Source organism: Anoplophora glabripennis, unplaced genomic scaffold, assembly GCF_000390285.2.
Source record: "Anoplophora glabripennis isolate ALB-LARVAE unplaced genomic scaffold, Agla_2.0 scaffold13, whole genome shotgun sequence".
NCBI classification, from domain to species: Eukaryota; Metazoa; Arthropoda; class Insecta; order Coleoptera; family Cerambycidae; genus Anoplophora; species Anoplophora glabripennis.
In genome coordinates, this window is record NW_019416478.1 from 2087995 (window position 1) to 2104643 (window position 16649).

The 16649-nt window shown below is 33.1% G+C and overlaps 1 protein-coding gene across 2 annotated transcripts in view; it reads right to left on the reverse strand.

Moving 5' to 3' along the window:
* Window positions 1–2324: 2324 nt before the first annotated feature.
* The window catches only part of LOC108904524 (scavenger receptor class B member 1-like), a 115498-nt gene continuing 101173 nt past the window's right edge, over window positions 2325–16649 (reverse strand). For both annotated transcript variants that reach the window (XM_018707130.1, XM_018707122.1), the window contains 5 exons: window positions 15860–16060; window positions 11110–11337; window positions 7832–8116; window positions 7651–7776; window positions 2325–3331 (listed from right to left, as the gene is read on the reverse strand). In XM_018707130.1, coding sequence (XP_018562646.1) covers window positions 3002–3331; window positions 7651–7776; window positions 7832–8116; window positions 11110–11337; window positions 15860–16060 — 1170 coding nt within the window. In that variant the 3' untranslated portion in view covers window positions 2325–3001. The remainder of the gene's footprint in view (window positions 3332–7650; window positions 7777–7831; window positions 8117–11109; window positions 11338–15859; window positions 16061–16649) is intronic.

A 16649-nucleotide genomic window follows, 5' to 3' on the forward strand; every position in this document is an offset into this window, starting at 1 on the left:
AAGACGGACCCAAATGTGTTTACACGTTGGTGGACAAAATTTTGAACAGTTGTAACATCAGGTATGTCAAATTATTTTATTATTTAAAACCACAATTTAATTTTATTAATTAATAAAAGCAGTTGAATTTGCTGATAACAGTAAAATAGGTGCTATAAAATTCTATTTATTTTTTTCCATACGAAATTCTTTCAAGTTTTTGTCCGTTTTTATCACACTTTGCCGCCATGCCGGTCGCATTGTGCGAGCTCAGGTTTTACAGTGGACCAGTTTTCAGTGCCGTGCAGAAGTGTATTTTTAAATCATTTTCGAACTGCCCGTTTTGATTTGTTCTTTCAAAATTATATTCGTAAGAGTTCCTTGTACATCCAAATTTTTTGTTGGATAAGTTCTGAATCACCCTGTATAATATTTATTTTAATAACTTACCTTTTACTGGTTACGATATGAACAAATAATAATATCAACCAATAAACAATAATACGTTGTGTACCCAACACATATTCGCAAGTGACCCATTTTGAGTGTTGCGTCAAGAGTGCCAGCCTGACGCCGCCCGGAAGCACCAGGGTTCCTGGAAGACGACCCCGGCAGATTGGCGCCAAGGACCAGGTACTTCTGCGAGCGACTCCACGCCAAGACGACTCTCCAGCAAACGTTCGAACCAACAACACGTTTTATTTCACAAGCTTAGTTTTCAATAAAAATACTTTATTTGTACCCTTCAGAGAGCGGTTTATTTTTGCTGTACAGCGAAAGCAACCCTCAACGTATTATACCAACAACGTACCACGCCAAGCACTGCATTGGCATAGCCTAGTGAACACGCTCGACACCAAACCACAGAATACCATACAAAAAATTATTTATGACCTAGTGGACCAATACAGGTTTGCTTTAAAGACCAGCGTGCCGCCGTCGATTCTACATCAGGCGGATTAGATTTGATTTAAATTACGAGACAGATCGTGGCTAAAGCATAGGAAGAAATTTCAAGACAAATGCAGACGATCCTGTGCTTTAAGATTCAAGGTTCCAACTGAAATCGTAACAACTATAAATTGAATTAGTGTAAATGAAATTAAAAGATTTTTTAACATTTTAAAATAATTTTATTCAACACAGTAAAAATCAAATTACTAGTTGTATTCTAATATTAATACTAGGTACAGATTTCCAATAAAAAGTTAGTAAAATATGAGTATTTATTTAATATATCTAAGACGACTAAAAGCACTGGTCAACCATTAACCAATAAAGCAATTATGATTACGTTGATCCTAAAAAAGTTTATGCTTCTAGTCGGAACAGATCTAATACTTAATTATTATATCAATTACCCAATACTGCATAAATGACTTACTAGGGTAAGTATTAAAATACTGTTAAAATTACTTTTTCTAGGTTCGACTCAAACTATTTTAAGTAACGACTAAAAACACAGATCTTATTCATTTATGCAAATACGATAAATATAATAAATAAATATCGGAGAAATATTGGTAATTTTTATATGTTACCTTGTTAGTAGTAACCCATAATAGTACCCGAAATACCCTTTACATATTTTTCGTTAAGTTGCAAACAATTGTGACATCGCTTTTAACATATAAAAATCATCTTACAATTTTTTTTTTTTTTGGTTATAGCTACGTACACCCAATATTTTAAGACATTGCCTCATTTTTAATTTCAAACTTATGCCTACCTCAGTGTTACGGCATGTTTTTAATAGTGAATCATACAAAAATACTACTAGCTTTGAGCAAACATAAGAAATGTGGCATATCTTCACAATATTTACAAATTAATTAAATTTCTACGATTTGTTTTACAAGACAGTATTGTTTTATTAAATAATAACATACCTTTATGAAAATTGTCTGTATTGTCCGCGCCAAAAAATTACATTAATTATTTATTGCATCACTATTNCATGTTTTTAATAGTGAATCATACAAAAATACTACTAGCTTTGAGCAAACATAAGAAATGTGGCATATCTTCACAATATTTACAAATTAATTGAAGTTCTGCGATTTGTTTTACAAGACAGTATTGTTTTATTAAAAAATATATTTTTTTCTCTAGGCGTACTACCAAACTGCTTAAGACGGCTCTGTAGCAAATAGGCAACCAGCAATACATTTTATAGATTTTATTACACAGTTTGTCTAAATATGAATTGATGCACAAATAATAGACTTTCCCCCATTTGTAATTTACGATGCTGTTACATTCAGAAGTGGCAAATTACAAATTTCTTTACAACAAAAAGTAATATGAGTTTCAAACTAACTCCATTCTAAAAAAAATCTGCGTTAGAATGGAGGAAAGTGTATTATTTGTGCATTGATTCATATTTAGACAAACTATGTAATAAAATCTATAAAAATGTGTTACTGTTTACCTATTTGCCAAAGAGCCCTCTTAAGGTGGGCACTATTCTTCATATTATATATAAAAAAAATGGCATTTAATCTAATATTTCTAAATGTAAAACACCCGCCATACATAGGAAACTCTGATACCAAGTATTTATCTAAAAAAATAATCTAAAATAGTTCTACCCTACGATATCACACTTTCGATAATTACGCTAACTATTTTCATAAAAATATCAAACACTAAAACGTGTTATGTAGCCTGAAATATCACAAGAGACGTTACAAAGTGTGGCTAAATTTTACACCGCAAATTCTGGTCACACTTTTTACAGGAAATCCACACATTCCTAATCCCCCAGGTGTACTTGACAACACCTCCAATCCTTAATAAATAAAATGTCATTTCAACAGTCAAGGGAATAAATAAAGCTAATAAGAAAATATACACTTTCTTTAGGCAAGATTAAAGTGTCAGAAAATTTTTTCAAATAAAATTTTTGGCGGAACCAAAGATTTGTGTTTCAATTTTTATAGGAAATTGTATTAGTGAGCAAATTTAATTCGTATAAATTATTTGTACTAGTTTTCAGAATTCGAGTAAAAGTGCATTCTGATTACACGGTTTCGTGAATATCTCGAGCTAACGGTGTTGTTAAGTTATCTAGAAACACCTCCATTTCCCTAGCATTTTTTAAACTGTTCTTTTTCTCGGGTATGTAGTTACTTAGCTTTCTGTCTAGGTTAAAAACTAAGTCGTCTTCGATCCATGGGGATTCAAATTTGGTCTTTGTCAATCTGAGTTTGAGGAATTTATACAGGGCGTATAACAAGAATAATCCACCACCTATCAGGAGGACGTACGTCAGCATCTTTTCCCCGATGGGTAGTACGTTGAGGTAAATACGGAATTTTAAAATTAAACTAGGAGGGAGTTCCTGTAGGCTCTGTAACAAAAGAAAAATGTCGGATATTATAAACTTTAATCAACTCAAGCATGGTACATACATTAATTCGGAAGATATTGTTAGTGTTTCTATCCAAAAAAATTTTCATGGAATCAGCTGTGATAGTCAGCTCTATATATAGTTCTTTTCAATTATTTCATTTTCCTAGTTATGTAACCAATAATTGAATTATTGATAATAAATTGAAAATAACTCCAATAGTTTTATATACTAATTTTCTCTATGGACTTATCCTGTCTGCATATGAGCATATAGTTGACAAAAATATTAAGTAATAGCAATATTGCTTATATTTTTGAATCAAGAGAGGTACCCTAGACGCATGCGGGATTTACAAAAAATTCAGTTCGTATAAACTTAAAATGAATACCCTGGAGCCATCTATCTTTTGATTTCATACTTACAAGATTGTTGCACATAACCTCAATTCAATTCTGTTTAATTTTTTTTAGTTTGTCGTGGAAATCTAGTTTGGCGTAGTTATCTTCTACAGGATATTTTTCTTAAGAAATCAATGGTAGTGAGGTAACTGCCAAGCAATTGACTATAGTAGGTACAGTCATTGAAGCTTTTCACCTCCGAATTCTTTGAAACTGAACCAAACCGACCGACTTGAAATTTGGCAGATGGCAGATAGAGAAAAGGACAATGAACATTAGTGACATATAGTGAAGGGCAAAACGGGTCATTTTTAGGATTCGGGTCACCGGATCCGGGTCTCTTCAATGAGCCGAATCTATGATCCGGATCCCGGGTTCTGGTTGTGGGACTGTATTAGAATCTGGGGAATTAGTGCTGGGCGATAATATCCGATGTTTGGAAAGCATCGATGTTTTTCTGTCGATGGTTTGTCAATTGTCATCGATGTTAGAAAGTTCGAAACATCGATTCCAATATCGATGTTTGCCTTTCGATGTTACTTGCATAAAAGAGCAGTTCTTTAGTAGTAGTAAAATTTTATTTGACACAATTGACACAAATCAAATATAATAGTATATTACATTATAGATAAGCATAAGGCCGTTATATAGGTATATTTTATGTTTTCTTGAACCTTTTGAATTTAAAAAAGAGTACCTATATATAAAAATTGTTGTTGTTGTTGTTGGACATGAAGATCCATTGCTGTGGTGGTATGAAAGGAAAAATATATATCCAAAATTATATCATAAATAGCTATTATATCCACTTATCAAAAAATAAAAAAACGATTTAAATAAATAAAATATATCCTTAAAGGTTGCAAGGTAAGTTAGTAGAAAGATAGGTATCTAAATATCTATTAAATCCTATAGTCTACATTATTTTTCACATAATAATTCACTTGACATGAGAATAAAACTGTTTTTATTTTACTAAACAAAATCGACCAGCTGATGGAAATAACGAGCCAATAAAATATATCATAATCATCTGATGTCACCGCTCTCGCTACTGCAGGTGGCTCAGCCGCATGAATGGGCAGAACGGGTCATCATAATGATTGATCTAGATGACCCGGGTCACTAAAATACACGAGTCTTCCCATCACTACATACGGGTCTCGGGAGCGGCGGCGTACTCCGTAAACCTCTGCGATCAATTTCATTACATAGTGCCACAGCACGGCCATACGAGATTAGCTGAGGTCCGCGACCCGAGTGATCCGACAGAACTTATATCGGGATTCGGGTCAGTCAGATCATCGTAAAGATCCGAATCTTTGATCCGGGTCAGACCCGACCCGCCCATCACTAGTGACATAACGCCGATTGACGCTTCTACCACATATTACTAACATGTGCTTCCACCCTGTTGGGGTGGAAATTTTTTTTCAAAAATAACGCTGGAAATCGATAAAGAATCAAATTTTGAACAAAAAATGTTCGAAGAATTTGTTCGAGAAATCAAGTTTTTTAGTTATTCCCGATTGAAAACTTGGAATTTTGAGTGAAAAAAAAACTTCAAGGTATTTTTCGCATTTTATTAAAAAAAGTGTAATGAACAAACATGTAGAAAATCGTTTTTAAAAAGTGTTGTACGTCCTATACAAAGCGAAATATGGTTAGTGGAAGGGGACTTGTTTTGGGGGGAATACTTGAATCGATGTATTCAACGTCAAATAACGGAAAAAGGATTAATTTTACGTGTAGAACGGTCCTGAAGTTTTTTGTAGTACTCAAAAAGACCTTCAAACTGAGTACTTATAAAAGTTAATTAGAGCAAAATTGAAGGAGTTATCGTCAAAAACAGTGGTTGCTCATATTTTTTAAGGAGAAATGAGCAGTAAACGCTGTACCATTTGAATCAGAATTAAAATTAATCATAGACCCTTTACAATTAGTTTTGTTTTAGTGTTTTTCATATGATCCTGAAGTTAGATCGGTTTAGAATGCGTATTTTTTTATTATTTTTCTTTATTAAAAAAAAATGCCTTATTTATATAATAACACTGAAGCTATGAAATATACGTACAACAAAAATGTAGCTTTTTTTCAACAAATATTTTGCTTTTTTTTATTCCTATAGCATAAAAGATAAAGGAGATATCACCGCTTGAAGTATTCATTTTAGTGAAAAAACGACCTGTTTCGAGCCATTCGATCCTTTCCCTTTAAAAAACGAAGGACTTAAAAGGTTTTATATGCAAACGATCTTACAGCTCTTGAAATTATCTTTAAAATGCTTTTTTGTAGGATACTATAGCTTCAAAATTAACCGAGTTATGGTAAAAGAACCAATGACATTTTTTCGGAGCAAAATAGGCTTTCTCATTTTTATATATTATATATTATATTATACAAATAAAATAAGTAAAAAAATTTAGTGTGATTATTTATATGCAGCGTAGCAATTTTTTTTATGATTGATTATATTTAAAAATCGATTATAATAAAAATATTTTACATTAATATTGGTAAAAGGGTAGTTTATAAGAGTTGAAAATGGCAAAAGTAAAATATTCTTTCATAAACAATATAAGGGAATTTTTATTTTAAATTATTGCACAATTATAGCATTCCAAGATTTAAAACGTAATTTTTTATCATTTTTTTAGCACAGGGGTGATTTATAAGGGTTGAAAAGTGTTATGAGATACAAATTCTTTCATAAGCAATGAGGGAATTTTTATTTTAAATAATTGCACCGTTAAAGCATTCCAAGCTTTTAAAAAGTAATTTTTTATCATTTTTGTCAATACAGGGGTGGTTTTTAGGGGTTGAAAGGGAAAAATTCTTTTATTAGCTATAAGGTAACTTTTATTTTAAATAATTGCACGATTTAATCATTCCAAATCTTTAAAAAGTAATTTTTTATCATTATTTTTTGCATAGGGGTAGTTTTTAAGGGTTAAATAAAGGGTCGAAAAGATCAAATATATCATAAAACATGTTCGAGAACATGGAACATTATTTAATCTTTGTGCTTGAACAAGATTTTTATCAATAAAATGCTTAAAACTTAATTTTTTCAATTTTTTTCACTTAGGGGTAGTTTTTACCCCTAAAAAACAAAAAGCGTCAATCGGGCTTATGTCACTTTTGAACTTGAGCCTAAGATGAGCCTTATTCTAAATTTTCATGCAAATCCATGCAGTTTCAAAGAATTCGGAGGTTACAGCAGATTTTCAGCTTCAATGGACTGTACTACTAGAATTGAGTACAAGAATACAGACGGGTGCTAAATATTTGTCTTTCAAAGGTTTCGGAACAACCTTGAAAGTTCAACGCCTGATAAAAGCAAATTAACATTTACGCAAAGTGATATTTGGAAACAATGAACTCGATTTCTTGTCAAATATTATACATTAATAATTATCACATGTTTATTCGTACATTAACGCACTGCTTGGAGTGTTGTAACGGTGCTTGAGTAAATTCTAAATTGTCCCATCTAAATAATTTAACACCGCAATGATTAACCCATCTTCTAATGCAACACGACATTAAAATAATGTCTTTATTGCTGAAATATTTGAAAACTCTTGGGTGACCGGAATATTGATAATTATTATCATCAATAAATTTTGCAACACTGCAAACTGGAAAATTGAAAGAATTAATAAATATACCTTTGGGTCATACAAATACGGAAAATAAAAATATGTGAAAACGCTCGGAAAACAATATTATAAGCGTTAAGTTTCGATTTTCTCAGATATTTGCGGTTTTCTTACATTCTCAAGAATATTACATTAAAAATATCATCAAATGTGTGTTAAAAGAAAAATGTCGGTACTGTCATTCAGCATTTCGCAAGTATCGAGTATTTTTAATTGATTTTATGTCCTCAAAGACAAAACATTACTTATTACTTACTATTTCTGTCCAAAGCAACGGCAGGATCATATCCTCAAATCTTTCACAGTTGGCCATCTTCCCTATACTTCCCAGCGCCATGTTGATTTGGAACCGCGCGGCCAGTTGAAGGGGAAGACCTGAGTCCTATTGAAAAAACATAACTTAAAAAAAAGAAAGGACATTTTTTCTGTTAACTTACAGGTTGAATGATAAAGAAGGACTTGTGCTTTTCCGGGTCAGGCTGGGAGCCGTTCACTTTGGCTGTCAGGGATTCATCCCCGTCCAAAAAGTGGGGGTAACTGAGGGCTATCGGGAATCCGTAGTAGCACCCGCGGACGTCCAGAAGGCCGGGCGGCAGGCATTTTCTGGGACCTTTGCAGAAGCATTTGTTTTTCTCGTGGACGTAGCCGTTGTCGTCGGCTTCTGGGTCGAAGTGGTACACGTAAGCGTTGAGGCCGTTCAACACAGTTTCGCCAACTTTAATCTGCAGAGAAAAACGTGGTTTATAAAAGAGAGCGGAGTAAAATACAAATTTTTCAGGAATAACCGCAAATGAGCTACATCAAAGTCTAATTAGTACAGTCATTGAAGCTTTTCACCTCCGAATTCTTTGAAACTGAACCGACCGATTCGAAATTTGGCAGGTAGTTAGAGAAAAAGTCATTGAACATTAGTGACATAGCGCCGATTGACGCTTCCACCCTGTTGGGGGTTGACACCCCTTCTCGGGGGTGGAAATTTTTTTCAAAAATAACGCTGGAAATCGATAGAGAATCAAATTTTGAGCAAAAAATGTTCGAAGAATTTTTTCAAGAAATCAATAGTTTTTTAGTTAGACACGATTGAAAACTTGAATTTTGAGTGAAAAAAATCACTTTTTCAAAGTATGTTTCGCGAATAACTCAAAAACTATGCATTTTATTAAAAAAAAGTGTAATGAACAAAAATGTAGCTTACAAATAAATAAAGAAAATCATTTCATAAAAAGTGTTGTACGTCCTATACAAAGCGAAATATGGTTAGTGGAAGGGGACTTGTTTTGAGGTGAAATGGATGTATTCAACGTCAAATAACGAAAAAGGGATTAATTTTACGTGTATAACGCTCCGTGGTTTTTTGTAGTACTCAAAAAGACATTCAAAATGAGCACTTATAAAAGTTAATTAGAGCAAAATTGAAGGAGTTATCGTCAAAAACAGATAGGCTGCTCATATTTTTTAAGGAAAAATGAGCAGTAAACGCTGCACCATTTCCATTAGAGTTAAAATTAAGCGTAAACTCTTTACAATTAGTTTTTTTTAGTGTTTTTCATACGATCCTGAAGCTAGACCGGTTTAGAATGCGTATTTTTTGAATAATGTTCGGTAAAAGTTGAAAATGTATTTTTCATTATTCAAAAAAAAAAATACCTTATTTATATAATAACTCTGAAACTATGAAAGATATGTAAAAAATGATAGACAACAAAAATGTAGTTTTTTTTTCAACAAATATTTTGCTTTTTTTATTCTTATAGCATAAAAAATAAAGGAGATATCGCCGCTTGAAGTATCAATTTTAGTGAAAAAACGACCTGTCTCGAGCCCTTCGATCCTTTCCCTTTAAAAACGAAGGACTTAATAGCTATTTATGATATACGTGTTAAAAGTAAGATTTTATTTTTTAACTTCACGAACAAAATAAAATCACTTTTAACAGGTATATCATACACTATTTTTTCTACAAAACTGTTAAAAGTGGGCTCTTTAATTGTCATTTTTGATATTAAAAATGTCATTTTTTGACACGCGTGTTAAAAGTAAGTTACTTTTAACACTAGTGTTAAAAGTGGGCTTTTTAATTGTCATTTTTTATGTTAAAAATGTCATTTTTTGACACGCGTGTTAAAAGTAAGTTACTTTTAACACTAGTGTTAAAATAGCTATTTATGATATACGTGTTAAAAGTAAGATTTTATTTTGTGAGTGAAGATGATTAAAAAACGAGCGTAGCGAGTTTTTTAACTTCACGAACAAAATAAAATCACTTGTAACACGTATATCATACACTATTTTTTCTACAAAACTGTGTGTTGTTTAACACTAATGTTAAAAGTAACTTACTTATAACACGCGTGTCAAAAAATGACATTTTTAACATCAAAAATGACAATCAAAAAGCCCACTTTTAACAGTTTTGTAGAAAAAAGGTTTTATATGCAAACGATCTTACACCTCTTGAAATTATCTTTAAAATGCTTTTTCACAGGATACTATAACTTCAAATTAACCGAGTTATGGTAAAAAACCAATAACATTTTTCGGAGCAAAATTTTTATTTTAAATAATTGCACCGTTAAAGCATTCCAAGCTTTTTATCATTTTTGTCAATACAGGGGTGGTTTTTAGGGGTTGAAAGTGAAAAATTATTTTATTAGCTATGACGTAACTCATCTCAAATCTTTAAAAAGTAATTTTTTATCATTATTTTTTGCATAGGGGTTTTTAAGGGTTAAATAAAGGGTCGAAAAGATCAAATATATCATAAAACATGTTCGAGAACATGGAACATTATTTAATCTTTGTGCTTGAATTAACAAGATTTTTATCAATAAAATGCTTTAAACTTAATTTTTTCAATTTTTTCCACTTAGGGGTAGTTTTTATCCCTAAAAAACAAAAAGCGTCAATCGGGCTTATGTCACTTTTGAACTTGAGCCTAAGATGAACCTTATTCTAAATTTTCATGCAAATCCATGCAGTTTCAAAGAATTCGGAGGTTAAAGCTGATTTTCAGCTTCAATGAATGTACTAAATTTAATTGTAGTGACTTTGTACCAATTTTCCAGAAAAATGTTTTTGCCTCCTATGGAATCATTTATTTCCTTAATTGCACGGCTAATGATTTTTTACGACGGTCGAAAACATGTAATTGGCTGGCATACCATATATTAATATTGTTATAATTGTAACTCCTAAACTGTAATTTATTTAATTAACGAAATACTTTATTTTAATTGTTATTTATGTAGTTTTTTCGCCGTGACATTATTGTTCGTTATTTACGTTTTCTGAAATTCAGAACATACAGACAAAACAAAACGAATACCCAATTTTATTTAATCAGAAAGTGTCCAGCGATCTTGTTCGCAAAAATTGTGTTTTCACTCTAAAATATTTGCTATATTTTATAATTTATCTCCTAATTTTCGCGTTCACTGCAACATATGTGGTAATTTTAATCCTATTATATAACTGTTTAACAATTTCAAGATATGCAATAATAATCCATAAAGCTATAATTAGAACAATACAATGGGAAGCTCTGTTGACACAATTGTTGAAATGTTGTGCGAATGTACCACAAAAAATTGTAACTAATTAAATATTGGTCAGGTCCTTAAAGTTCACAAAATCATTAAATACATTAAAATTGTGCTGGCACTAACAATTTTTTTTATGACAAATGCGAAAGACTTGCGATTCAACTTAGACTTACCAGTTCCTTGGCCCTGCACATGCTTTTCCTGAAGAACAGGAGGGTGTCGTTCGGTTGGATGTATCCTGGAAATTTAGTACCGTCTGAGGATCCCGTGACGTCACCGCAAGGACTTTCCCATTGGGGGATCCGCGTGGACCCGCTATATTTTTCAATGAGTCCGATATTTTTCAAGCCGTGCTTTTCGCCCGTGTACACCGTTTCGTAATCACCATTAAACTCGTACATCTGAAAAAAAGAGCCTTTCATGAAAAAAAATTTACACCTCTCTCTGAATAGGTGCGAGGAGAATTACAAAAATGGAATTACGCACAATTTTATTATTATTAAAAACACATGTTGATCTCCCCCTTCGCTACAAGGGGTAGAAGTCACCTCCTTTATAAATCTTACGCAACTTTTTTACTACCGTTTCAATATGGTCAAAAGACTGATTTAGTTGAAACAAATACCTATAAGATTTAAATCGGTTGTTCGAGGAGGCCAAAACTAAGTTAGCCACAGCTATTTAAATATCCTTTTATATTTTATATTTTTGAAAAACTGGTCTCGTCTATACATATACAAGATCAGTGTCAAAAACTTGATTGCTTAATTGATTAATTTTGCCCGATCGTTTCTAAAATCCAGTGAGATAAATTCAAGACGTGCAAGATCTCGTGGTAAAAAAAGCCTGGACACGTTGTCGCTCATGAAGGCCTACGAACAAAGTGTGATGCTTTTAAAGGGTTAGCGAAACAAACACCGAAATGATGATATTCATCATATCGACGCTGGTGGAGTTTTGCATATTGAGTTAATGAATCAAATTTGTACAAATAATCACTCAAATCCATCTATTGTAGTTTTAATATTTCCTTTAGAAGTAAAATCTGTCAGAATTATCATATAATTCAACTGAAATAAATATTTTGAAACTCTAATAAGGAAGGAAATCGGAAGTAGACAAACAATGAACTGTAAATAAACTGACAAGTGTGTATCAACACAGTCAGGGACTGTAAAATAGTGATCTAAAACATTTTTCCTAGTGCTAGAGCCTTACTTTGTCGCTAAGCAGATTCTGGAAAGACGGATTCAAGAAGAACATAGCAAATAGTATCATACGACTCAATACCAGAACAGACTCAAGCGAAGAAAATGTTAAGAGTTTCCCTGCTAGAGTGAAGAAGATAAAGGCCTTGACATATGTCTATAAGTATAACGCTTACATTATGGCTATGAGGAATGTGCTGAATTGCATAAGGGAAATTTGGTTTAGAGGCTCCCGATAACACCAGTTTAATTCGTTTTTATTTGTTCCTCCTTATTGTTAAAAAGGAATTTCGATTTCTCGGTAACAAAGGCTTAAATATTTTTCATGTTAAAACTGAACCTTTCTTAAATGTCTTAAATTAGTATGTAGTGCAGGCTAGAATTTTTTTCGGTTAGCTTCGTCTGCTTTAGTGATCCGTGATTACAGTCCTGTTTGCATAAGGCATCCAGTCAAATTAATGATAGTTATTTATGTTTTAAGTAGTATTTTATCCACGCAAGAACGTATAAATGCGAAAACGTAGTTCGAACGTTTAATATTCTTAAGTGGATAAAAGGCAAGTGAAAGACGAATGCAATACAACGTTTTATCCATAATCACATTACAATCATATTTGTGAGGTCAGAATTATTGCAATTTAATAAAAAAATATTCGCACGACTTGATATTTCTTACTAGTAAACAATGAAACGTGGTAGGTTTTGTTGTACCTACTAGTTGCTATGGTACGTTGTTTTTATCAATTATTTACTAAACAGTTCTATCTAAATTTGGTAAAAATGCAACAAAGTAATTATGTTCCTGTGGCTGTTTCTGAAGAAGCTCAAAAAGCAATTTTCCATTTATTGCCAGCGAAATCCAGGGGTTTTCGATAAAGGATATTTAATGATTAAGGTAATATCTCTTTACCTTTTACATATTGTTAGGTATACAGGGTGTTAAAAAAGAGTGTAAAATATTTAAGGAGGTAATAGTATGAACCAAAATAAGCAGAAAAGTCTGGGTTACATGGGTCCGCAAAGTGACGGTTGCGGAGATATGGAATGTTTCATGTTTTTTAGCCCCTTTTTTTATTTTGCAAAAACGTTGTGTATTTTCTTATAATAGTTGGTTGATGTTTAGTGAAATAAACAGTACGTATTTGACAGTTGTTCTCAGTGCACAAGTTTTCTTTCGCTATGGCTGGTTACTCTAACGCAGAATTAACAGACATGCATTTCATGTATGGTCGTGCTAATGGGAACGCCACCGAAGCGCGACGTCTTTATGTTGACGCTTATCCAAATCGCCAGATTCCTTCACAACGCATGTTTGGAAGAATTCACCAAAGATTGCGTGATACCGGTTCCTTGAGCAAACAGTGCCATTTATCCGGAAGACCAAGGTCGGTATCCACTCCTAGAGCAGAAGAAGAAATTCTAGCACTGGTAGAGCAGAATCCAGGTACGAGTGTGCGGAGAATATCAGCCGAGGTAGGAATTAGTGGTCCTCTTGTTTGGAGAATCCTTCACGAGCAACTGCTTTATCCATACCATGTGCAACGAGTACAGGCCTTAAATCCAATAAATGATCATCAAGCACGTTTGGTTTTTTGCCGCTGGTTTCTACGTCATGATGCTGAAGACCCTCGTTTTCTTGCAAACATTCTTTTTACTGATGAGGCCGGGTTCACAAGAAATGGAGTGTTTAATTTTCACAATACGCATATTTGGGCCGACGAAAATCCTCATGCTCTAATAGAATCTGGACATCAGGCACGTTTTTCATTAAACATTTGGATGGGTATTGTAGGTGACAGGTTTCTAGGTCCTGTTGTTTTACCAAACCGATTAACAGGCGCTGCTTACCTCAACTTTCTGCAGAACACACTGTATGAGTTTTTGGAAGACATTCCTTTGAATCAGAGGCAACAAATGTGGTTCCAGCATGATGGTGCTCCAGCTCATTTTTCCATGGCCGTTAGAGAGCATTTACACCAAACTTTTCCACATAGATGGGTAGGAAGGGCCGGACCTGTTTTATGGCCTCCAAGATCGCCTGATCTGAACCCTCTAGATTTCTTTGTTTGGGGATATTTGAAGACATTAGTGTATGGTACTCCTGTAAATAGCCTGGAAGAGCTGCAGCTACGGATTAATCAAAAGTGTCAAGAAATCCAAACCAAGGAGGGTGTTTTCGAAAGAGTTCGAATATCGTTGAGACGAAGATGTCGTGCCTGCTTGGAAATGGACGGAGGGCACTTTGAACATCTTCTGTAACTTTGTTTTTTGTTTGTTAAAAGCTTCCTTTGTCGGTTTATTCCTAATAAAATAAAATGTTTGAAAAACGAATAGTGGTCCATATCTCCGCAACCGTTACTTTGCGGACCCATGTTTATTAAGACTTTTCTGCTTATTTTGGTTCATACTATTACCTCCTGAAATATTTTACACTCTTTTTTTAACACCCTGTATAGTAAACTTTGAATTATTTTAGGTTGCACTAATAATGGGGGTTTCCGGTGCCTGTCGATGCTGCGAATTGACAAATTTGAAAATTAGTGACGTACAGGATGTTGGCAGTTACCTACTTGTTTCAATACTTGACACCAAGACGGTCATTTCAAAAAAATTTACAATTATAGAAGAAGGATTTTGCGTGAATGCTGTTGAAATATGCAGAAAATATAGCACTTCAACAACTTTATTGGTCAATGAAGGTGATGATCTTACAACCGTCAAACGGTATGGTGGGTGCAAGAGCTCCTCTGTATCAGAAATTTATGCTGAGGAGTCTATATCTAATAAACTTGATATTGCAAGGAAATCCAAGGAAAATATAGCTGTTCCTTACAAGAAGAGACATCCGTAACTTGTGCAAATTCTTCACAAACTTCGGTAGATTTTATGCGTTCCGAAAATGATGGCAACAATGCTACAAGGGTTGTTATTAACGGAAACGAAGTTAAATGTAATAAAACAAAAAACAAATGTAAATGTTAATGTTAATAAGTAACTAAATTAAATTTGATTTATTATAGCTTTATTATTTTTTCATTAAAATTCAACTTCGCTATTGCGTATTTTGCATAAGTAACGAATTTAACAATAAGTCCATATTTTGGTTGCAAACGGGACATTAATTAAACCAGTAGATAATAATTAACTCGACAAATTTTCGAGCAAAAAAATAACACCAATAAACAAACAAATTGGGAATTTTCTGTTATTTTGTCTAAACTAGACCAATTAATATGGAAATACCGCATTTTTTTCTGTTTATTTTGACAAACCATAAATGTAATAATGTTGAAAACACTAAATTATGTTTTAATTATAAGCTTATGCATGCTGTTTTAAAAGTCATAAATTTTGCATGCCGCAGCAAATTTTTCGTTTTTTAAAAAAAGAGAACAACTTCATCCGACGACCAATTTTACTGGAAGTTTTGAACTTGTGAAAAATTGTTTTCAATTTATTGAAAATTTTATAATAGGCTCGTTTTTCGTTTTTTTTTTCAATCATTATTTTCAAAGCATTTAAACATATTTCATTGAATCTATTTTTCATACACTACACATTTGATAAATTTCTAATTTTAACTAATATCTACGCAATTCTTATATAATCTAATTAAATTGGCATGATCTTGACCTATTTACACTGTTGATTTTGAAATAAATACGCATTTATGAACGCAAATTTACTCTCTACTATCTTAAATCTTAACCCTTACCCGGTCAATGAGACCCAGCTTATCGAAATAAATCCAGGAAGGCATGAAGTTGTTTCCGAGCGTCATCAGAGTGTTGCTGTACCCAAACATGAACTCTCTAGCGGTCATCTGCACCAATGGTTCCGAGTTTGTTCGTCTTATGACGATGTTGAGCCCAACTCTGGTGAAATACGAGCTGTCAGAGACCACGTCTGCTATGCTCTGAAAAAGAAAAGTGTAGTTTGATTAAAAATCGCCGGTACTCGCCTTTTCATTCAAACTTAACTAGAAATTTATTGCTAACAAAGTTAACTGTGCCATTTTTCTTTGCCACTATAAAATTATTCTATTACCTAAAGTGACTGAGAATGGTTGAATAGAGAATTACGAGACCTTTCAAAAGAGCTATCGCATGACCCACATTTGTATTTAAAAAAATCTATCACACATCTATGACGTCATCACTGTCACACAGATGAAGTCATACGTAAAACAAATATCTCGCAAAACGCACTTTTAAAAATAAAAAATTCAGGATTTTTGTCCAAATTCACCGATTTACGAAAAAATGAATTGGTTCCTTTGATTTGTACCGTACTGTATATTGCAAAAATATCAAATTTTGGTAGGTACCGCATAACGAGCCCTAATGCGGAGGCTACACGACAGCGACTTGCCTGCACGGTATGATTTGCGCAATAAACACGGAATACTGTGTTGTGGCCACACGATGCAGGTAAAACCGTGCAGGCTGCAGACACTGCAGGCAGCAATCAGTACGTTTCTCAGGAATATGTATCCAAGCGAAGAA